The following is a 22,563-nucleotide window of genomic DNA, read 5'->3' as shown; positions in this document are numbered from 1 at the left end:
CAAAGTTCCGGACCTCCTTCCCCCACGGGACGGGGGGGGGGTATGAAAGAAGAAGAGACGGGAGGGTCATAGCGACAGAGGTTAAAAGGAATTACGTCACTATTTTTCCCTGCCGTCCCCGTCAGCAACGTCATCAAAACGTAGTGTTTAAGTGAGTGAACCAATAAGCTATAATTTAAACTTTTCGTTACGTACGTGTTGGAGGGAGGGGCTCTTTCTATACTAAGTGGGCTATGAGTCGGAATAACTGAAGTAAATACTAACCGTTCCGTTCTCCATTCTTACTTCTAAAATTAAATCTATCCCTTTTAAAATACTTAAGCTTTAGAAATACGTTTCAAGGTCTCTTAAAAATAACGCACTAACAAGCGATATATCAAACTGACAGTAAATTTCGCAACAAGGTGACGAAAAAACGAAGAAAAACAAACATAAGACGAATAAGTATGATATACATTCCGTGAAATGCTTCTATAATAAAATGTATGTTAAATTCCGAGTAAAATGTAACTCCCGCCACGATTTTTAACGGCTATCATACTTATAACTATTATGTTACTTAAAATGTCGCCATAAATCACGATCTCCGATTTTTCTCGGGAACTCGCGAATGGCCAACCCCAACCCCAACCCCCTCTCGCCCCTGGGCTTTAAGCAAGGCGACCTTGGAAGGGATTATTTCGTTTTTGGTTGGCAAATACTGGGACCACACACGTGTCGTGTCCTCGCTTTTAAATTCTAATCCTTACAACAAATAAACGGCCAATCCCCTTTCCCTATTATCTACTATGACTTCAAACTCACGAGTCACTACCCCAACCTCCTTTCAGTTGGAGGACATAATTTACGCTGCCCTATTGGTGGGTTTAAACTGCGGGAATGAAGCTGAGACCACCCTGGACCAATTGGGCTACCAGAAGGGCGGTAAGACTTGGGAGGGTGTGACGTACTACTACCTTCCCATCTGAAAGCTCTCTATGACGCGCGTCACCTGACCAGTGGATACTTCTGGCCGCATTTTTAAATTTCTTAGCCTTAGTTCATTTTCCCATACCTCGCGAATTAAGCCCTTGAGATAAAAAACCACTTACCTAAATCTTGAAACGCCTAATGAGTCATCGTCATCGTAAAGAGAGTGGTAATTTCCTAGACCAGTCAAATTGGTGCTAGGGGTGTTAACTTGTTGCAGCGTGGTCAAGGAGCGGACATTCTGTCCGGGCAAAAGAGGGGAGGACGAAGCAGACGAGGAGAGGGAACCTCGATGGTAAGTTCTATCGTAGATGCTGTCCGAACTGGGCACTTTCAAGTAGGTCCTGTCCCCTCCGCGAACTCTTCGACCTCCTCCGTGAGAGCCCACGTGCTTCGAATTAGAACCGGACCCCGCCTCTGACCACATAACGCTGCCGCTTAGACCTCAACTACCACGAGTACATCTGATGACCTGAAATTCACGCGTAAACTGAACTTGTACAGCTACTGACGACTAATCATGCACTTTTAACCAGCAATTATTGCATTTTGAAACTAATTACTATGAGAATATGGTTTTAACCAGCAATTATTGCATTTTATAACTTTGAAAACATTATTTTAACCAGCAGTTTAAAAAATTTTAAATATATTTTATCTTTAAGCGCTCGGTAAATTTATACTACCGGAAAGCCTACTTGCAGGGGCACCAAATCAAAACATTCATTAAGCCTACTTGCAGGGGCACCGAATCAAAACATTCACTAAGCCTTGGTCTGTCCATCGATTTAATACGGAATTTCAATGCTTTTTATTGGAAATATGGGAAATTAATTACCTTGGAATGGTTGCAATACGACGACCGACCTTCCTTTTGCCATTTTTAGTCCATATAGTTCAATTCCAAATATTTTTCATAAATTTTTCGATGTCGGGTGAAGAAAACAACAAATTGTCAATAGTGAATGGAATGGTTGCCGGCTGCGGCGGTCCATTTATTTAGAGCAACCTCCAAGTTCGTCTGCTACGCCGGATTTTTGAAATTTTGTAATTTATATAAATAAAGTTAATAATTATCATCATCATTAATTAACATTTATATTAGCATATTTTCAATAAACCTTCAATAACTTACGACTGATTATATTGAAGCATTGTAATTGAAATCTATGTAATAGCAGATTCAATAATCACATTGGACTCCTTGAGTCCTTGTGGCCCGTGGGTGCTGGGCAACCGGCCCAATTTATTCCCGATGCGTGTACCAAGGCTTATAGCACGATGTTAACTGACAAATCTGGATGGAAATGATGAAACTTTTCGATATTTTCCACCGCGAAGCAGACGACGCACTTTACCACCCAGAGTTGTCAGTTAAAAATCCCCAAAGCACATCCTAACCCAAAAACTAAACTTTGATGAGATAAAATGAAGAGACGACATTATTACGAAACAATGTTTTAATTACAAATGACATTTTTTAATTCTTGTCAATTTGACAAAAATAAATGATACACAATTTGAAATGAATTATTTTACACAAAATTGCGTTATTAATCTTCATCTTCGTCACTATCTTCAATCATGGCGGTTTTCTTTTTACCCTCGGCCGCTTGACGACTCTTCTTGTCGAAATAATCCTTTGGGGGGGAACCAAAACCAAATTAATTAATTCAAACCTTGATTAAGAATAAATTAATTTCTTTTTACCAAATCGCTATCTTCGTCTTCGTCGTTCTTGGCTTGTTCCAGTCTTTTCTCCCGTTCCTCTTCACCACCCGATTCCTCGTCGGAAGAATAGATTGACGGACGTTCTAGAAATACGCGCGAATAGCGAATAAACGTTAAGCCTTGGCGCGAATCGCGAATAAACGTTAAGCCTTGGTGTAGGGCCTCAGCGCGGGAAGGCGTCTCGTTACGGGGTAACTTACCTTTGAGGGCGGCTCCGCCTTTCTTGTATTTATTTTTAATGGCCGAGAGGGAAATGGCGCCATCATCGTCGTCATCGTCATCTCTGTCGGGTTCCAAGTAGGAGGAGCTTAATCCGCGACCGTGAGATTTTTCTCTGATTCGTCGCTGTTTGTTTTCGCGTCTGATTGAAGCCTTCAACCTGTCTTCCTCTTTCTAGATTCGGTGGTAATTGGTTAAACCTTAATATCGCGTCATTAGAGGGTCACCTTCCGGGACTTACTTTGATCATTTCGGATCGGTGGGCCTCGGGATCTTTGCCGACGTTAGGTAGAACGCGAATCTTTTGAGTTTTCGTGCTCCTGTCCGCCAAGGACAGAGTCATTTTACGATGGGTGAATGAATCCGTCGAGTGAGGCCTGAAAGTCAAAGGTCGCGCAAAGTTTAAAGAACAAACCCTTGACGACAATTGGCCCTTTTCCGCCAGCCAACTATTCCCTGACTATTCCCCGTGACGTTTGTCTATTTTTACCTGAAAGAGAGTTTAGTTCGGAAGACGGCTTGACCCTGAAGACCGGTTCCCTGTCGAATGAACAAATGGTTGTGATCTCCGGCCATCAATGGTTGTTTGTGAACGTCAAACATTTCGGAACCCAATTGCAAAGATAAACTAAATAAAAAAAGGGGTTAACAAAGGTTAAGACGCGTCCATTTTGGGGGTAATAATAATGACGGGGCGTCGGACCTTCCATCGGACCATCGGATCATTCTGGCGTTACTCTCTTTGGTGGCGTTTCCGAGTTCGTCGTACTTGTAGCGCCACCGGATGGTGTTCCCCACTTTCAATTTGAGTCGGGCTCGTCCCTCCTCGTCCAAGACTTCGTCTTCGTCAATCTCGTCTTCGTAAAGCTGTGGGTCAAAAGGTCGCGTGTCCACGCTCAAGAAATTGGGTAATTTGACAAAATGGACCTCTTTCCCCAAATTGGTGGTGATGCGCGGAATCTCCACTTCGATCCTGGTTTCCGGAATCGGTTCCGGTTCGTCCACCGCCTCGGCCTGTTCCTCCTCGTCATCGCGCCTCCTTTCGTCTAGATCCTCGTCCTCGACGCGTTGAGTCGGTTCCGCGTCCATTTCGTCGTCGTTGTCCTTGTCCCGTTGCGTCGTTGGCGCGTCGTCGTCGGAGCTGAGTTCGCCAAAGAGGTCCTTGGTGGTTGTGGTCGTCCCGGGACCTTCGTTATCCTCATTGTCGCTACCGATTTTATTTTTCTTCCGCTCGGGTTCTTCCGTTTCGGAATCGTTTCCGTCTTTGCCTCCTTCGCTGCTGTCCGAGATTTTCCTTTTGTTGATCTTCTTTCGTTCTACGTCACTATCAGAGTCGTCTTTTTTCTCCTCAATGTCCGACCCCTCTTTGTCGCTCGACACTTTCTTAGTCTTTTCCTCAACATCGGAACCTTTCTCATCGTCGGAATCTTTGGTCGAGTGCCGCTCGTCATCGGACCCTTTGACAGAACGTCGCTCGTCATCCGAACCCTTGGTCGACCTTCGTTCATCATCGGAACCCTTAGTCGACCTTCGTTCGTCATCGGAACCTTTGGTCGACCCTTTTTCGTCATCTGAACCCTTGGTTGAACGTCGCTCGTCATCAGAGCCTTTGGTCGACCGTTTTTCGTCGTCTGAACCTTTCACAGAGTGTCTTTCGTCATCTGAACCCTTGGTTGAGTGTCTTTCGTCATCGGACCCCTTTGCCGAGTGCCTTTCGTCATCGGAACCTTTGGCCGAGTGTCTTTCGTCATCGGAGCCTTTGGTCGACCTTCGTTCGTCATCCGAACCTTTGGTCGAGTGTCTTTCATCGTCCGACTGGGCGTTTTTGGAATGTACGCTCCCTGATCGGGCACTGTGCTCGGATTCGGCATCCGAGTTGTCCTCATTATCGCTATTTTTGACCACGGCCGTTTTTTCTTGTCGTTTCTTGACAGGTGCGGCCTCGTCATCATCTTCGTCTAAGTCTGATCCGCTGGGAACGGGTGGAGTGGGGGATCTTTCACTCCCCGAGGCCGCGGATTCGGCTTCCCCTTCCGATTGGGCTTCGCCTTCGGACTGGGCTTCCGAGCCCGCCTCCCCCTCTGATTGGGCGTCTCCTTCCGCCTCTGATTGGGCCTCGCCGTCGGAGTGCGCTTCTCCCTCCGATTGCGCTTCCGAACCGGAATGATTCGAACGCTCATTGTCGCTCCCACCTAAAGAATTGCGCTTAGAACCTAAGTTAAACGTCGTGACAACCTTACAACCCCGTCGAAATAAACTGACAACGTGACCGAATACGTCACTAAGCCCCATTGGGGGCAATTCCCTAACTTTTTAAGCGAGTTATGGCGAGTGATAACTATCGTCTAAAGGGTTGTTGTCAACCTCGTGCCGTCTATGAGTGGGCGATATCTAAATAGGTGTCATCAAACCTTGAACGAGAAAAAGCGGGGCGGATGTCTCGCCTCGAATTCCCCTGGTGCTAATAAACAAACAAGGTGGTCAAGTTAAAATTTTGACATTTTTAATTATGACGAGAGTGATAACTTATCGAAAGGGTTAAACTGGTCGATAAGTTATCACTCTCGTCATAATTAGAACAGGGTAAAATTTTATCTTGAGCACCTTGTTTGTTTATTAGCACCAGGGGAATTCGAGGCGAGACACCGCCCCGATTTTTCGTTCAAGGTTTGATGACACCTATTTATATTAATCAAAACGCGTCTTGGATTTAACCAAGACCTACAAAGTATCGATAAGAACAAGGTTAATCACTTGACTGAATGCGCAGATATTGAAACTTTTTTTTTAATTAAAACTTACATGCTTAAGAAAGTATGTTCCATCACCCTATTCCATTGAATAAACTTACTTTACTGGTAGTAAATTTTTTCCCTCTCAATAATTTGAAAAATTTACTTATCTCGGGTTTTCGAGCACAATTCCATTCCCCGAAAACATTTTATAACTACATTTATTATCACTTTTAAGAGAGTACGTGTATGACATTGTGTCGTTAATAGGTTGCTAACATATCCCCGTTTATGCCCTGAACGCTCCATAGTGAAACCTTTTGTTAATTTTAGTGCAAATTTCAACAATGGCAGCACATTCAACATGGACGTTATGATTTTTACTCTTGGTTAAACTGACTTATGTTAATAGACCACTTCGACATGGGAAGACACGGGGGTAAAACTTTGCCTTCCATCTCGCTCGAGTGAGTCGAGTCGATGGAAAGATCATAAATAGAGCAGAGACGGCGAGGGGTCAAACCCCCCCCCCTCCCATATGTCCCGATACTAAGGATTGACATCTCTTTTTTACGTAAAAAGGGTCTATAGCAACGGTACGACAGACAATGGTCAAACGGTTCTGCCATGGCGTTTCTATGGTTCGCAAGCAGTAGGGGCGTGCATGATATTCGTAATTTTTTGATTTTCTTTGTTGTAATTGTTAACTTAAGCGTGGTCGTAGCCTGAAATTTATGACTTGGTTATTTTGAAAAATAGCCCGCGTTCACCAAGTCGCGTGATCTACGACGCTGTGGCTCGACTCTGCTACTTAGTCTGTATATCTTCAGGAACAAGGATAATGCATTAACGGTTTTTAAAGGAATATTGGATTTTTAAACTTGTCGCTGCGAATCTTCCTATAGTAAATGTTGTATTTCTAGTAGCCCCAGAGACTTCTGGTAGCACTCTTTATGCATTTGGTAGAACAGTTTTATAGAAATTGAAATGGTAGAAGATATTTATAAAATAAGATTTGTTCGAATATTTAAACTTCAATTTGGTCGAATTATTTCGTAGTTGTCCTATTTCAAGGCGAGGAATGCTCTCAAAAACAATTACTATTTGCTGACGAATACCTTAAAAAGTGATTCACACAGAATTCTCGAGCAGCTTAACGCGTAATTGAGTGGGCTATTGCCTTGGTGACGAGGCCAGCGAAAGACAAGGCATGAGAATGGCACAAGGCGTACTTCTATCAAGGGAGGTATACAACTATACATCCTCCTTGTTCGTATCGGGCGCAGCAGAAGCTAAAGCAGACTACCCCCTAATCGTTTTTTCATTGTTACGTGTAGTTACTAGTTATGAGGTATTTTTCCACACGAAAACTCTTAAAAGTGATAATAAATGTAGTTATAAAATGTTTTCGGGGAATGGAATTGTGCTCGAAAACCCGAGATAAGTAAATTTTTCAAATTATTGAGAGGGAAAAAATTTACTACCAGTAAAGTAAGTTTATTCAATGGAATAGGGTGATGGAACATACTTTCTTAAGCATGTAAGTTTTAATTAAAAAAAAAGTTTCAATATCTGCGCATTCAGTCAAGTGATTAACCTTGTTCTTATCGATACTTTGTAGGTCTTGGTTAAATCCAAGACGCGTTTTGATTAATATCTGTTACTTCGGTCTTAATTTTTATTAATTTTGCGTACATGCGGTGGTGATTAATTTATTTCAGTGCTCATTCCCGCTAGCTGCAGAAAAGGAAATAGTTTGTCATTCAATAGACTGAGAGTTATTAGCTAAGGGGACGTCACATCAATATTTTTAGTCTTAATTTAAGCTGATGAAATTCGTAGATATACGAGGGTGTGATGTCATGACAAAGATTTTAGTTCGACTATTTCTGATGAACCCAGACCAGAATATACCAGTTGCTTTCACGTTAATTTTGAACCCCATTTCCAATGTCATTGTGTCAACAAGATCTTATTCAGAACGGATATTTCTCTTAACCTTTACACGAGATTCAACATATAGATTACCATCTTTTGTGATTAACTTTAACCTAATTTAAGAAACTAAAATAGTAATTTTTTTTGTTAAAAGTGGCATTAAATAAGACAACTAGCAATAATTTGGCAATATTTCAGGGGAAAAGAAATACAATTTTGTAGTGTTTTGGAAAAGCTGGCAATATCATAATAATTATAATATAATATAAATATAACGCGTCTTAAAAAGATTTTCTCTTCCGTATAGTGTGGTAGTTTGGCATATTTTATTTTTCGCTCTGTCCTTAAGTACAATTTTAATTGGATTTAGCCATTGGGATAGATGATAAATGATTAGCCAGCGTACTACAGGAGTCTGGCAATGGAACTGTGCTTAGATTTATCATTGAATATAGGAAATAATAGGATCAACAAATTATTTAGTAGTATTTATGAAACTAATGGTAACTATTTTACCTTTGATAAATAAAGTGAAATGAGAGTTACAGTAGTTTATTGATGACAAAAGTTAGGGTTAATAGTATTATTTATTTTATATAATAGTTAAAATATAAATTGTAATTTTTTAAAGTTATGGCTGTTCAGTAATTACTTAAAAGTCATTAAAACAATAAATTGCTTTAAGAATATTTTTGCTAAACTTTTTTTTCAAAGTTAAAACACGTATGATTATTATTTTATTGGCATGTGCTAAAGATTTATTTTAAAAACACATTTGGTTTGATAATTGCTACATTTATTTATAGGACGCAATTTGGAATTGAATTTCCCTGGTTGTTATTTGTATTCATTATAATTATTTTCCAGTAAATAAAAATTTTATTTTTCACGTTTAAAGCTAATAGTTGCGTATTTTTTAAAGGGTTTCATTCGTAACTTTATAAGGAAAATTATTTTGGACACCAGAAAGGCTTTTGAGAATAATTAGTGATAGCGTCCTAACTGTCAAAAAATAGACCTTAACAGGGAAAAGCTAGGAATAACTATAATTAATTTTAACTGAATCTAAAATGTAAGTTTCACTATGAATACATGAGAGGGATTAAAAAAATGTTCAAAGAGAGTCATACGTGAAGGTTGGATTTAAAAAGTGTGAAAAGTTCAACATTAACGTTAGAGCACCAATAATCATTTTGTTAATCTCTCAAGTGAATAATTCAATGATGAAAAAATATTTATACACATGTAATCCTAGGACTGTAAAATTGAGAATATATAATAGCCAGAAAAATAGTAAGCATGGGTTTTAATGTTAAATTATTTTAGGTATAAAAAAGGGAAGGGGGAGTTTGTTAAAATACTGCTAATATACTTAAAGATGCTTTTTAAAAAGGGTAGTGATTTGTTGGTGTAGAATCTGCAGTTTAGCTCAGAGAGTTAATGAAGCGCCTTGTATTTCGTTAGTGACATCTTCAATCCAGTTGATTTATTTTTTTTTCTATATTTAATACTATTGAACTAAGATGGCGTTAGTGGTTAATGTCATTAATTGGTAGCTTTTTTTACTGGTTCCATCGCGCTTGGTTTTGTTTTGTTTTATTGATGTAGAGTCTGCAGTTTAGTTCACAGTTAATGAGGAGCCTTGTGTTTCACTATTGAACTAAGATGGCGTTAGTGGTTAATTTCATTAATCGGTAGCTTTTTTACTAGCTCCATCGCGCGTGATTTTGTTATGTTAATGTAGAATCTGCAATTTAGTTCAGAGAGTTAATGATGTGCCTTGTGTTTGGTAGCGACATCTCCAGTCCATTTTATTTTGTTTTGATATTTATTACTTTTGAACTCAAATAGCATTACTGCTTAACGTCATTAATTGGCAGCTTTATTTTACTAATTCCATCGAGCTTGTTTTGTTTGGCAAACGTCCGTAAAATAACGTTCATAAGGCGTTTCGATGGAAATTTAAATTGAAGTCCAAGGTGATTAGGCGGTTAATCACAGTTGGGTTTTTTAGAGTTACGAGTGAAGTACTTGAGGTCTAATCGGGTGGTGAAGGAGGGGGGATTTGGGGTATTTCACCACCCGCGGACACGGGGTAGTCAGTTCCTGTAGGGTAGGCATGCTGACAAGTCCCTTATTCCCTCAAAACTTTGTCGCCCAGAAGCTTGGCTTACAGGAGTGCTTCCACCTTAATTGTGCAATAAAAAATTTAAAATTTGCAAAAATATACTATGAACATCTTAAATCTAATCAAATGGTACTACAGAATTGATGGAAGGCAAGTATAATAAACGGTCCTCGTTTCATTTGATTGTATTTTTTGAAGTCTTCATAAAAATTTATATTTTCTATGGTTAGATCAGTTTGAATTTCGGCAGTTTTGTATGTATTATTGCTTGTCTGACTCGATGCCTCCACCATTTTAACATTAGCTTGAACAGATGCATTTAAAAAAAGTGGTACGCATTGACAAGCAACTTCAGCTCTTCCAGAATCTTCAATTCTGTCTTCAAGAATGCTTATTTCCATAATCACAGAATCATCTAGACTGTCTACCGTTAACACAGAATCATCTTGACTATCTTCCGTTAACACAGAAACGAAGAGATCATTTCCCAATGATGACATTGAGATCGCATTTTCACTTTTTGATTCCAATTCTCTCTTCTTCTCAGAACGCTCTAAATACCGATTATGTAAATCTAGTCTGGATTTTGGAGATCTTAAGCTTTGCACACTTCTATATCCCAGGAAAAGTGATGGAACCCAATCAGGGTGCGTCTCATCTTCCAAATTTGATGGTTTTCCTAAATTAAAATACATTGCATTAATGAAAAAATTTTAAAACTTGTACCATTTCTTTAATTTTAGTATTTCTTACCTGAAATAAAATGACGACTACATATTCTATGCCATTTCTGTATTAGATCAAAAGTTGAAATTTTTTTTTCAAGATGAAGGGCGTTAACCCAAGCCTGCCTTCTTTTACGCGAAAGTTCTTCAATATAAGGCCCATATTTCTTATTTACACAAGGAAAACAGTAAAACGAAATCCCCTTATCTTTTTCCGTGCGACTTTTACACTTAAAAACTGAACAATAAACCATTTTTAACTAAAATATTAATTAAAATTGCTAAGCCTGTGCCACTCTATGAGGATTTTAAAGGAAAACTCATTTGTCGTCTGCTACGTCAGACTCACTCAGAATCTGGCAGCCCGAAACCGGAAATAAGCACAGGACAGTGGACATTGTCTAATAAAATTTTAAAATGTCCCATAACTTTTTTTTAAACTATGGACAGTTTGACCAATGAGTATCCCGAAATTTTGATATCTTGACTATGGAGAAGCGACAATATTTTGGCACGCACACTCCAGTTACAATGTCCTATACATTTTCGAGTCAAATAGGGGGTCACTGGACACACGTCCTATAGAGTAATTTCAAATGAGGCGGAGCCTATTTTGTCGTCTGCTTATAGCCTAATGCAAGCACTCAATAAGATACTTGAGGACTAATCACGCGTAAAATTAGTATATAGTCTTTGGCAGCCGCCATTAGGAACGCGGTATGTTATTTTGTTTTGATGTAACATTTTACTTCTCTTTTAGACTCCAAGCTGTTTTTTTTATATTTTTCGATTAGCTTGTAAGAAATGGACATTCCGTCGCTATAGATGGCTAAGAAATTCACGTGAAAAAGATATTTGGTTAAAATAGCATGCTTAAGTGGGGTCGAGTCTGGAGTTTGTTCTTTTCAGTGGTTTCACGTTACATGTCTAAAACTCAAGAAAATCCCCAAAGGAAAATGGGTTTGTCCTAACTGTAGTGATGTAATCAAGAACAGAAGAAGACTGAAATTTTAATGAGTTCCTACTTTTTACCCAATTAATTGATTGACTAGGATATAATACCTATTTAAATGAATGTGATAAACTAGCTGCCAAACGTTTAACATAATGTGATTAAGAAACTAGCTCACTAAACAAACTACTTAGTTTTAAACCAGTTAATTAGAAGAAAATGCATTAATAGGAGAAACTGAGATTTAATTTTGAGATAAAGAATATCTGCCTGAAATTTAATTTTGTGATAAAGGATAACTACCTGAAATTTAATTTTGTGATAAAGAATAACTACCTGAAATTGAATTTAGCGATAAAATATTCAGTTTAAAATAATCAAAGTAGACGAAGTTGAAAAACTATACTACAAATAGCTTTATTAGTGGATGTTCCGATCAAACAAAAAATCTTGTTTACATAGGAGTTTGTTTAATTATTAAAATTTACATTTGGCAAATATAATTCCTATTATTATTATAATGAATAATATACTTTTTTAAAATTAACCGGTTCATCATTCGCTAGAAGTAACAAATTAAATTCTTAAGTATTACTATTATTCAATGGAAACCACTGAGCTTAGTTTACAATTTTTAAATAAATATGGTTCAATTTCCTCTAAAATATCATTAAGCTGGTCGGAAGATTCAAGGCCAGTGAAAAACAGAACTTTGTCCTTATCACCCTGAAAGAAAGACTGACTCAATTTTAGCTTTTCTATTTTCTCATTTCTCTTTTCTATGTCACAAGTTAGTTTCCTTATTTCCTCATCAGAACTTCTAATCATGTCATTAACGTCTTTAAGTTGAGTTGTCAAAGCTTCAATTAATTCTTTATATTCTTTAATTTTCAATTCTAAACCTTCCGCTTCAAACCTTGGGCAAACCCTTAAAATTGTTTGTCCGCAAAAGTCAGTTGTATTTGGCTCTATCTGACAGCAGATATCAACACCAACGGACTCTGTTTGTTCACAAAAATCAACGCCAACAGACTCTGTTTGTCCACAAAGGTCAATGCCAGACCGCTAATTCAGGTTCACTTAATTCTGTCAGTCCAGAAATATCTGTATCTATTACCTCCATACATTCACAAAAGTCAGTTTCATCCTGGTTAATATTTTGTGAAGTATGCACAATAATATCTGATTCGGATTTATGGCTATCGCTTTTGTTGATAGACGACAAGTTTTCCTCAAAAGCAACTGAACGGGAAAAATTATCCAACAGTGTTGATGTTGCTTCTGGTTGATGGGATACTGTCGAACTACCCCTCTTTGGTGTTGAAAAATGTAGTCTTGACCTTTTAAATCTTCTTTCGTAATGTGCCACTTTAGCGGGAGTCTGAAACGTGGACGTATCTGATAAAGATTGACTATTTATATCATCAAATGATGGTAACCAGTCTGGATTAGTTTTATCATAAAGTTTCGCTGCTTGCCCTATAAGAGGCGTTAAAATTAACATATCTGAATGACTAAATGATAATATTTTGACATCTTACCTGAATAAAAATGCCTCGAGCAAACTTTTAGCTTAGACTTAGAAGCTAAATCAAAATCGCTAAGCCTTAGCTTGATAATCCACTGTTTTCGTCTTTCAGTAGATAGTTCTTCAGTTTGGGTTCCTTGTCCAGATATTACCCCAGGAATACAATAAAATTTAATTTCCCGAGTGTCTTCGATGCTTCTAAATTTTCGCTTTTCACCCACGCAATCTTTTACACAACAACGCTGATGTTTCCTGCTCATTTACGCGAAACGCGTTTCTAATGGCGGCTCTCTTGTTTACCTTTGAAAATCACATGGCGCCACCACGCGCCACCATCATTTCTTCTACTTCTCCCCCCCGCTACGTAAAAGATGACGTTGCAGCCAATGCCCAAAAAATTACTCTATAAGAAATATTTCTTATTTCCAACCCTGATTGCAAACCAGCAAAAACAATTTTGATTGGTCGGTTACGAAAGTTCTAAAGACCACCACTAACCTAGCTAGCGCTGAAGACGAATTATTGGGGGCAGCACTGTAGAGCGTCTTTTTTCAAAAAAATTAATAATCATAACTGTCAAAAAATATAAATTTAATAAACCAAAACTTTTTAAAATGTATTAAACCAAAAATATTTAAAAATGTAATAAAACAAAAAATATTTAAAATGTAACAAAATAAACATTAATAAAACTTGTTAAAAGTGTTTGAGATAAATTATAAATCTGGGGTCCATTAGTTAACAAAATAAGGTGTGCTGTCATTACTTTCCTTGGAAAATCACTGTTAACGACAGTGCTTTTTCTTATGTTTAATAGTTTGCAAGATAAACAAAGATGTTACGTTGGCGAGAAATATGTGGATATCTTCTGTAGAAAGCGTGGTTTTTCATAAAGCCTTACCTAATTTAAGATTTTAATCATTTGGGTAGAATTATTAGTTCAAAATATTCCTAAATCCAATTACAGTCAAAGCTTCCTGACATTTAAAATGTAGTTTGGTCTAAAAGCTATAAGGAGCTAACAACTGGCTAGGGGGAACAGATAGTCTGACGTCACACAGCCCCTCTCTGGTTGGAATTTTTGCGAGTAGAATACTGTTTCCAACCGTTAGGGGGGATGAAACTCCAGTAAGAGATAGAAGGGTGTGACGTTTCAGGGTCAGAACTGTTAGCTCCCTATTGTCTCCGTCATGAGTTCCCATATCAGAAGGGGAAAAGAAGTATTATATTCTTCCCCATAATATTTATCAAATTATTATTAATTTATTAATTTCTTTATCAACTTGCGTTAATCATTTCCTTCCTAACATAACTAATTAAAAGATTATTAATTTCTTTATCAACTTGCGTTAATCATTTCCTTCCTAACATAACTAATTAAAAGATTATTAATTTCTTTATCAACTTGCGTTAATCATTTCCTTCCTAACATAACTAATTAAAAGATTATTAATTTCTTTATCAACTTGCGTTTATCATTTCCTTCCTAACATAATTAATCAAAAGATTATTAATTTCTTTATGAACTTGCGTAAATCATTTCCTTCCTAACATAACTAATTAAAAGATTATTAATTTCTTTATCAACTTGCGTTAATCATTTCCTTCCTAACATAACTAATTAAAAGATTATTAATTTCTTTATCAACTTGCGTTAATCATTTCCTTCCTAACATAACTAATTAAAAGATTATTAATTTCTTTATCAACTTGCGTTAATCATTTCCTTCCTAACATAACTAGTTAAAAGATTATTAATTTCTTTATCAACTTGCGTTAATCATTTCCTTCCTAACATAACTAATTAAAAGATTATTAATTTCTTTATCAACTTGCGTTAATCATTTCCTTCCTAACATAACTAATTAAAAGATTATTAATTTCTTTATCAACTTGCGTTAATCATTTCCTTCCTAACATAACTAATTAAAAGATTATTAATTTCTTTATCAACTTGCGTTAATCATTTCCTTCCTAACATAACTAATTAAAAGATTATTAATTTCTTTATCAACTTGCGTTAATCATTTCCTTCCTAACATAACTAATTAAAAGATTATTAATTTCTTTATCAACTTGCGTTAATCATTTCCTTCCTAACATAACTAATTAAAAGATTATTAATTTCTTTATCAACTTGCGTTAATCATTTCCTTCCTAACATAACTAATTAAAAGATTATTAATTTCTTTATCAACTTGCGTTAATCATTTCCTTCCTAACATAACTAATTAAAAGATTATTAATTTCTTTATCAACTTGCGTTAATCATTTCCTTCCTAACATAACTAATTAAAAGATTATTAATTTCTTTATCAACTTGCGTTAATCATTTCCTTCCTAACATAACTAATTAAAAGATTATTAATTTCTTTATCAACTTGCGTTAATCATTTCCTTCCTAACATAACTAATTAAAAGATTATTAATTTCTTTATCAACTTGCGTTAATCATTTCCTTCCTAACATAACTAATTAAAAGATTATTAATTTCTTTATCAACTTGCGTTAATCATTTCCTTCCTAACATAACTAATTAAAAGATTATTAATTTCTTTATCAACTTGCGTTAATCATTTCCTTCCTAACATAACTAATTAAAAGATTATTAATTTCTTTATCAACTTGCGTTAATCATTTCCTTCCTAACATAACTAATTAAAAGATTATTAATTTCTTTATCAACTTGCGTTAATCATTTCCTTCCTAACATAACTAATTAAAAGATTATTAATTTCTTTATCAACTTGCGTTAATCATTTCCTTCCTAACATAACTAATTAAAAGATTATTAATTTCTTTATCAACTTGCGTTAATCATTTCCTTCCTAACATAACTAATTAAAAGATTATTAATTTCTTTATCAACTTGCGTTAATCATTTCCTTCCTAACATAACTAATTAAAAGATTATTAATTTCTTTATCAACTTGCGTTTATCATTTCCTTCCTAACATAATTAATCAAAAGATTATTAATTTCTTTATGAACTTGCGTAAATCATTTCCTTCCTAACATAACTAATTAAAAGATTATTAATTTCTTTATCAACTTGCGTTAATCATTTCCTTCCTAACATAACTAATTAAAAGATTATTAATTTCTTTATCAACTTGCGTTAATCATTTCCTTCCTAACATAACTAATTAAAAGATTATTAATTTCTTTATCAACTTGCGTTTATCATTTCCTTCCTAACATAATTAATCAAAAGATTATTAATTTCTTTATGAACTTGCGTAAATCATTTCCTTCCTAACATAACTAATTAAAAGATTATTAATTTCTTTATCAACTTGCGTTAATCATTTCCTTCCTAACATAACTAATTAAAAGATTATTAATTTCTTTATCAACTTGCGTTAATCATTTCCTTCCTAACATAACTAATTAAAAGATTATTAATTTCTTTATCAACTTGCGTTAATCATTTCCTTCCTAACATAACTAATTAAAAGATTATTAATTTCTTTATCAACTTGCGTTAATCATTTCCTTCCTAACATAACTAATTAAAAGATTATTAATTTCTTTATCAACTTGCGTTAATCATTTCCTTCCTAACATAACTAATTAAAAGATTATTAATTTCTTTATCAACTTGCGTTAATCATTTCCTTCCTAACATAACTAATTAAAAGATTATTAATTTCTTTATCAACTTGCGTTAATCATTTCCTTCCTAACATAACTAATTAAAAGATTATTAATTTCTTTATCAACTTGCGTTAATCATTTCCTTCCTAACATAACTAATTAAAAGATTATTAATTTCTTTATCAACTTGCGTTTATCATTTCCTTCCTAACATAATTAATCAAAAGATTATTAATTTCTTTATGAACTTGCGTAAATCATTTCCTTCCTAACATAACTAATTAAAAGATTATTAATTTCTTTATCAACTTGCGTTAATCATTTCCTTCCTAACATAACTAATTAAAAGATTATTAATTTCTTTATCAACTTGCGTTAATCATTTCCTTCCTAACATAACTAGTTAAAAGATTATTAATTTCTTTATCAACTTGCGTTAATCATTTCCTTCCTAACATAACTAATTAAAAGATTATTAATTTCTTTATCAACTTGCGTTAATCATTTCCTTCCTAACATAACTAATTAAAAGATTATTAATTTCTTTATCAACTTGCGTTAATCATTTCCTTCCTAACATAACTAATTAAAAGATTATTAATTTCTTTATCAACTTGCGTTAATCATTTCCTTCCTAACATAACTAATTAAAAGATTATTAATTTCTTTATCAACTTGCGTTAATCATTTCCTTCCTAACATAACTAATTAAAAGATTATTAATTTCTTTATCAACTTGCGTTAATCATTTCCTTCCTAACATAACTAATTAAAAGATTATTAATTTCTTTATCAACTTGCGTTAATCATTTCCTTCCTAACATAACTAAGTAAAAGATTATTAATTTCTTTATCAACTTGCGTTAATCATTTCCTTCCTAACATAACTAATTAAAAGATTATTAATTTCTTTATCAACTTGCGTTAATCATTTCCTTCCTAACATAACTAATTAAAAGATTATTAATTTCTTTATCAACTTGCGTTAATCATTTCCTTCCTAACATAATTAATCAAAAGATTATTAATTTCTTTATCAACTTGCGTAAATCATTTCCTTCCTAACATAACTAATTAAAAGATTATTAATTTCTTTATCAACTTGCGTTAATCATTTCCTTCCTAACATAACTAATTAAAAGATTATTAATTTCTTTATCAACTTGCGTTAATCATTTCCTTCCTAACATAACTAATTAAAAGATTATTAATTTCTTTATCAACTTGCGTTAATCATTTCCTTCCTAACATAACTAATTAAAAGATTATTAATTTCTTTATCAACTTGCGTTAATCATTTCCTTCCTAACATAACTAATTAAAAGATTATTAATTTCTTTATCAACTTGCGTTAATCATTTCCTTCCTAACATAACTAATTAAAAGATTATTAATTTCTTTATCAACTTGCGTTAATCATTTCCTTCCTAACATAACTAATTAAAAGATTATTAATTTCTTTATCAACTTGCGTTAATCATTTCCTTCCTAACATAACTAATTAAAAGATTATTAATTTCTTTATCAACTTGCGTTAATCATTTCCTTCCTAACATAACTAATTAAAAGATTATTAATTTCTTTATCAACTTGCGTTAATCATTTCCTTCCTAACATAACTAATTAAAAGATTATTAATTTCTTTATCAACTTGCGTTAATCATTTCCTTCCTAACATAACTAATTAAAAGATTATTAATTTCTTTATCAACTTGCGTTAATCATTTCCTTCCTAACATAACTAATTAAAAGATTATTAATTTCTTTATCAACTTGCGTTAATCATTTCCTTCCTAACATAACTAATTAAAAGATTATTAATTTCTTTATCAACTTGCGTTAATCATTTCCTTCCTAACATAACTAATTAAAAGATTATTAATTTCTTTATCAACTTGCGTTAATCATTTCCTTCCTAACATAACTAATTAAAAGATTATTAATTTCTTTATCAACTTGCGTTAATCATTTCCTTCCTAACATAACTAATTAAAAGATTATTAATTTCTTTATCAACTTGCGTTAATCATTTCCTTCCTAACATAACTAATTAAAAGATTATTAATTTCATTATCAACTTGCGTTAATCATTTCCTTCCTAACATAACTAATTAAAAGATTATTAATTTCTTTATCAACTTGCGTTTATCATTTCCTTCCTAACATAATTAATCAAAAGATTATTAATTTCTTTATGAACTTGCGTAAATCATTTCCTTCCTAACATAACTAATTAAAAGATTATTAATTTCTTTATCAACTTGCGTTAATCATTTCCTTCCTAACATAACTAATTAAAAGATTATTAATTTCTTTATCAACTTGCGTTAATCATTTCCTTCCTAACATAACTAATTAAAAGATTATTAATTTCTTTATCAACTTGCGTTTATCATTTCCTTCCTAACATAATTAATCAAAAGATTATTAATTTCTTTATGAACTTGCGTAAATCATTTCCTTCCTAACATAACTAATTAAAAGATTATTAATTTCTTTATCAACTTGCGTTAATCATTTCCTTCCTAACATAACTAATTAAAAGATTATTAATTTCTTTATCAACTTGCGTTAATCATTTCCTTCCTAACATAACTAATTAAAAGATTATTAATTTCTTTATCAACTTGCGTTAATCATTTCCTTCCTAACATAACTAATTAAAAGATTATTAATTTCTTTATCAACTTGCGTTAATCATTTCCTTCCTAACATAACTAATTAAAAGATTATTAATTTCTTTATCAACTTGCGTTAATCATTTCCTTCCTAACATAACTAATTAAAAGTTTATTAATTTCTTTATCAACTTGCGTTAATCATTTCCTTCCTAACATAACTAATTAAAAGATTATTAATTTCTTTATCAACTTGCGTTAATCATTTCCTTCCTAACATAACTAATTAAAAGATTATTAATTTCTTTATCAACTTGCGTTTATCATTTCCTTCCTAACATAATTAATCAAAAGATTATTAATTTCTTTATGAACTTGCGTAAATCATTTCCTTCCTAACATAACTAATTAAAAGATTATTAATTTCTTTATCAACTTGCGTTAATCATTTCCTTCCTAACATAACTAATTAAAAGATTATTAATTTCTTTATCAACTTGCGTTTATCATTTCCTTCCTAACATAATTAATCAAAAGATTATTAATTTCTTTATGAACTTGCGTAAATCATTTCCTTCCTAACATAACTAATTAAAAGATTATTAATTTCTTTATCAACTTGCGTAAATCATTTCCTTTCTAACATAATTAATCAAAAGATTATTAATTTCTTTATCAACTTGCGTTAATCATTTCCATCTATTATTATTATTATTAGTTCCAAACCATTGTTTGTTGGATGGCTCACTAATAGTGGTTTTGTTCGAAACTGAGCTTCATTCATGAAATATTACATATAACCACAATTAATATAACTTGTTAAAAGTGTGTTTGAGTTAAATTATAAATATGTAAACTATTAATTAAGAAAATAAGGTTTGCTGTCAATACTTTCCAGAAAATCACCGTTAATGGCAATAGTATTTATTGTATTTAATAGTTTACAAGGTAAACAAACGTGTTACGTTGGTGAGGAATATGTGTATAAATCTTCTGTAGTGAGCGTTGTTTTTCATAAAGCATTACCAAATGAAACATTTTAATCATTTAGGTAGAATACAAGGTTTTAATTAATACAATGGAACCCTGATTTGAGTAAATAAATAACGGCATTTTTAACTATCACTACTGTTACCTATGCTTACGAAATAAATAAAGCATAAATTCATAGCATAATACAAAGCAGACTTCGAAGACAGAGCATATATGAGGAAACCAGGATGGGAAATAAGATTGACGGGCCTGGTGCACTATGGATATTGTTTTGACCAAGGCTTAGAGAAATTAATTCACCATGGCTGCGCACCACGATTAGAAGCATTAAAGGGGCTGAAGCGACCAAGGCTTAGCGCAATTTCACGGGTTTCACCGCCTTAAAAAAAGTGGCAAGTTTAGAAACAGATTGTGGGACAATAGAAAGGTGGAAAATTATGAAATTAGGCTTATATTAAAACTTGAAACCTACTTTATATTATATTTAAAATCTATCCATCAGCAAATCCTCAAAAAATATGAAAATGACAACGATAAAGGACCCACTCTCAAATTTTTTCCCCTTAAAAAAATGGCGACCACAAACGGGGTATTTGTCACGGCGGCAATATTAAAGCAGTCTTATCTCACTACCGATAGGGCATTTCAACCAAAAGGCATTAAGAAAAAACAATCGGATTAATATGACGCAACTAAACGCAAAAAAAGGCCAATTTTGGTCGCGCTGCAATTTTCTAGTAAATCAGTCTATCCATGCTTAAATAACGCAAATTGGGGTAATTTTGAAAATTTAAAATTAAACATACTTAAACTTAAAATTAATCAATGAAAGCTGGAAAGCACAAATACTAAATATGAGGCTTTCATTTGAAACCGTTTTCAAATCAAACAAACGTATAGTTATTTCATGACGGCTTCCACAAAAAGGCTATCTGTTAAATTTTTCCCATGTTATTTCTATGGAAAATTTCATGATTTTCATCAAAATATCGTAAAATTTTTATGGAAATGAAAACCACCCTTAGCAACTTTATTTTTTATAAGAAAAACTAATGGATGGATCTTTTTGAAATTTTAACCACATATTTAGGTCCCGAATTGTAGTTCTGTGGAATTTTTTCAAAGCAGTTAATACGATACAAAAAAAGTTATAACCAATCAAAAAACCATCCTTATACATTAAAGTCGGTATGAGGTCTTATCTAAGAGAGCTATCGCTCTCCTAGAATATCACCCTCTCATAGAAGGCACGAGGTTGACACCAACCCTTTAGAAGAATCACTCGCGATAACTCGGGGCTTAAAAAGTTAGAGAATTGCCCCCCCCCCCTCTACATTGTAATATAACATAGGCGCCAATCGAGTAATGGCAGTAACCCACCTTTGAGTGTATTAGGTTCTATGGGGCAAATAACACGACATGCCATTAGTCTATACTACTACTCGGTGGTCTCTCCGACGACTTCGTTGTCTAGCTAGCTACCAGTTTTAAAGCCCGTGAGATTCAGAGATTCGGGGCAATTATAACTGTCAATCAGTCCATTGTAAGTTTTCCCCACCAAATTCTCAGAAAATATATTTTGGTCGGGGGGGGCGACGCTCAAGGGGTTATATTCTATGAACACGATCCCCCCTCCCCCACTGCCCTCCCGTTTCCAGAAATTGCCAGAATCTGGTGGTATTTTCAAATTAGTACCCCTTTATGGATGGAACTCAATAAGTTGTTCATATATAATATTGAATTTCGGTAGTGGTATGGAAACGGTTTAATAGAGTAGTGGCACTCCGTGTTAACTACCCGTAGAGCTTAATATAATCAAAGGCAAGTAGGTGCCATTACTCTATTCTATTTTTGATTTCGGTAATGGTTGGAAATGAAAGAACCTTTCCTAATTTGGAACTGGGAATGGTTGGGGGTATTTGGTAATTGATGCAATAAAAGTGGTATGGAAATGGTAAATTAAAATAGAAACAAAAGTGGTACGGAAATGGTAACGTTTTGAAATTGAAACGCGGCTCTCACGCTGAATTACAATTTATAAATACGCGAAAATTAATAAACGAGGAAACTTGGCTTTCAAAGAGGAAACAGATACGCGATCCCCCGTTATGGTTAACCATTTTAATTACTAATTAATCTCCAATTGATTAAAATTCATAAGACAAATGAAGAAAGAACTGACCTTTGTTGCTCTGAGCCGATTGCGCACTAGCGGCGCTATGGTTCGATTTTACGCTCTGTTGAGATTCTTCACTGCCAAATAGGTCGTCCATCGCGATTACCGACTAATATATTAATAAACTTAGTTAATTATCTATTAATTTCTCCGTTTATATCGCCATTAAAGGTAACATTAAGGACGGTTCACGTATCCGAAGTAAACTTTCCTACCTTCGACTTCAATTCAATCACCGAAGCAGACGACGTGAAACT

At 34.1% G+C, this 22,563-nt stretch overlaps 4 protein-coding genes and 2 long non-coding RNA genes across 12 annotated transcripts in view; 1 reads left to right on the top strand and 5 right to left on the bottom strand.

Moving 5' to 3' along the window:
* dysc (whirlin protein dyschronic) overlaps positions 1–2,099 on the bottom strand; it is a 15,436-nt gene extending 13,337 nt beyond the window's left edge. For 2 of the 4 annotated variants that reach the window (XR_016365994.1, XM_089836019.1), the window contains exons 1-2: positions 1,808–2,097; positions 1,092–1,441 (exon numbers count right to left, since the gene is read on the bottom strand). Coding sequence is in view for 3 of the 4 variants with exons in the window: in XM_089836019.1 (XP_089692145.1) it covers positions 1,092–1,396 (305 nt within the window). In the remaining variant the exon portion in view is untranslated. Of the gene's footprint in view, positions 1–1,091; positions 1,442–1,807 lie in introns of all 4 variants that reach the window. The other 2 variants (XM_089836017.1, XM_089836016.1) reach the window with 2 other exon arrangements.
* On the top strand, positions 1,517–2,487 carry LOC149677997 (uncharacterized). The gene is made up of 2 exons (XR_016365996.1): positions 1,517–1,640; positions 1,712–2,487. It is a non-coding gene; the product is annotated as an uncharacterized LOC149677997 (long non-coding RNA).
* On the bottom strand, positions 2,412–22,563 carry LOC149677993 (uncharacterized). 4 transcript variants are annotated; one of them, XM_089836023.1, is made up of 8 exons: positions 22,313–22,563; positions 4,448–5,132; positions 3,623–4,417; positions 3,410–3,547; positions 3,161–3,296; positions 2,901–3,093; positions 2,680–2,783; positions 2,412–2,609 (listed from the first exon to the last, which is right to left on the bottom strand). In XM_089836023.1, the coding sequence occupies exons 1-8, from the start codon at positions 22,401–22,403 to the stop codon at positions 2,523–2,525; spliced, it is 2,229 nt and encodes a 742-aa protein (XP_089692149.1). In that variant the 5' UTR covers positions 22,404–22,563; the 3' UTR covers positions 2,412–2,522. The 4 variants fall into 4 exon arrangements, with proteins under 4 accessions (XP_089692149.1, XP_089692146.1, XP_089692148.1 ...); XM_089836020.1 differs by having other exon boundaries at positions 3,623–5,132; XM_089836022.1 differs by having other exon boundaries at positions 3,623–5,111.
* On the bottom strand, positions 7,894–10,696 carry LOC149677996 (uncharacterized). Its single transcript, XM_089836024.1, has 3 exons — positions 10,471–10,696; positions 9,854–10,396; positions 7,894–9,777 (listed from the first exon to the last, which is right to left on the bottom strand). The coding sequence occupies exons 1-3, from the start codon at positions 10,694–10,696 to the stop codon at positions 9,689–9,691; spliced, it is 858 nt and encodes a 285-aa protein (XP_089692150.1). The 3' UTR covers positions 7,894–9,688.
* Positions 7,894–13,292, bottom strand: LOC149677995 (uncharacterized). Its single transcript, XM_089836025.1, has 2 exons — positions 12,936–13,292; positions 7,894–12,873 (listed from the first exon to the last, which is right to left on the bottom strand). Exons 1-2 carry the CDS (start codon positions 13,180–13,182, stop codon positions 12,446–12,448), a joined length of 675 nt encoding a protein of 224 aa, XP_089692151.1. The 5' UTR covers positions 13,183–13,292; the 3' UTR covers positions 7,894–12,445.
* Positions 20,026–21,356, bottom strand: LOC149677994 (uncharacterized). The gene is made up of 2 exons (XR_016365995.1): positions 20,603–21,356; positions 20,026–20,509 (listed from the first exon to the last, which is right to left on the bottom strand). It is a non-coding gene; the product is annotated as an uncharacterized LOC149677994 (long non-coding RNA).

The sequence above is a fragment of the Phalangium opilio genome, unplaced genomic scaffold, assembly GCF_054372755.1.
Source record: "Phalangium opilio isolate 3A_F unplaced genomic scaffold, DU_Popi_V2 ptg000042l_1, whole genome shotgun sequence".
Taxonomy (NCBI): Eukaryota; Metazoa; Arthropoda; class Arachnida; order Opiliones; family Phalangiidae; genus Phalangium; species Phalangium opilio.
This window is presented reverse-complemented; position numbering and strand designations above follow the sequence as displayed.

Excerpts from the sequence above, each read along its gene's own strand:
- LOC149677996 (XM_089836024.1), bottom strand. The coding sequence starts at position 10,696 with ATGGTTTATTGTTCAGTTTTTAAGTGTAAAAGTCGCACGGAAAAAGAT. Across the intron at positions 10,397-10,470 it reads TAGTCGTCATTTTATTTCAG|GAAAACCATCAAATTTGGAA; the intron begins GTAAGAAATACT and ends ATTTTAATTTAG. Across the intron at positions 9,778-9,853 it reads ACTTGCCTTCCATCAATTCT|GTGGAAGCACTCCTGTAAGC; the intron begins GTAGTACCATTT and ends TGCACAATTAAG.
- LOC149677995 (XM_089836025.1), bottom strand. The coding sequence starts at position 13,182 with ATGAGCAGGAAACATCAGCGTTGTTGTGTAAAAGATTGCGTGGGTGAA. Across the intron at positions 12,874-12,935 it reads CTCGAGGCATTTTTATTCAG|GGCAAGCAGCGAAACTTTAT; the intron begins GTAAGATGTCAA and ends CGCCTCTTATAG.
- LOC149677993 (XM_089836020.1), bottom strand. The coding sequence starts at position 22,403 with ATGGACGACCTATTTGGCAGTGAAGAATCTCAACAGAGCGTAAAATCG. Across the intron at positions 3,094-3,160 it reads ACCGATCCGAAATGATCAAA|AAAGAGGAAGACAGGTTGAA; the intron begins GTAAGTCCCGGA and ends CACCGAATCTAG. Across the intron at positions 2,784-2,900 it reads AGGCGGAGCCGCCCTCAAAG|AACGTCCGTCAATCTATTCT; the intron begins GTAAGTTACCCC and ends GCGTATTTCTAG.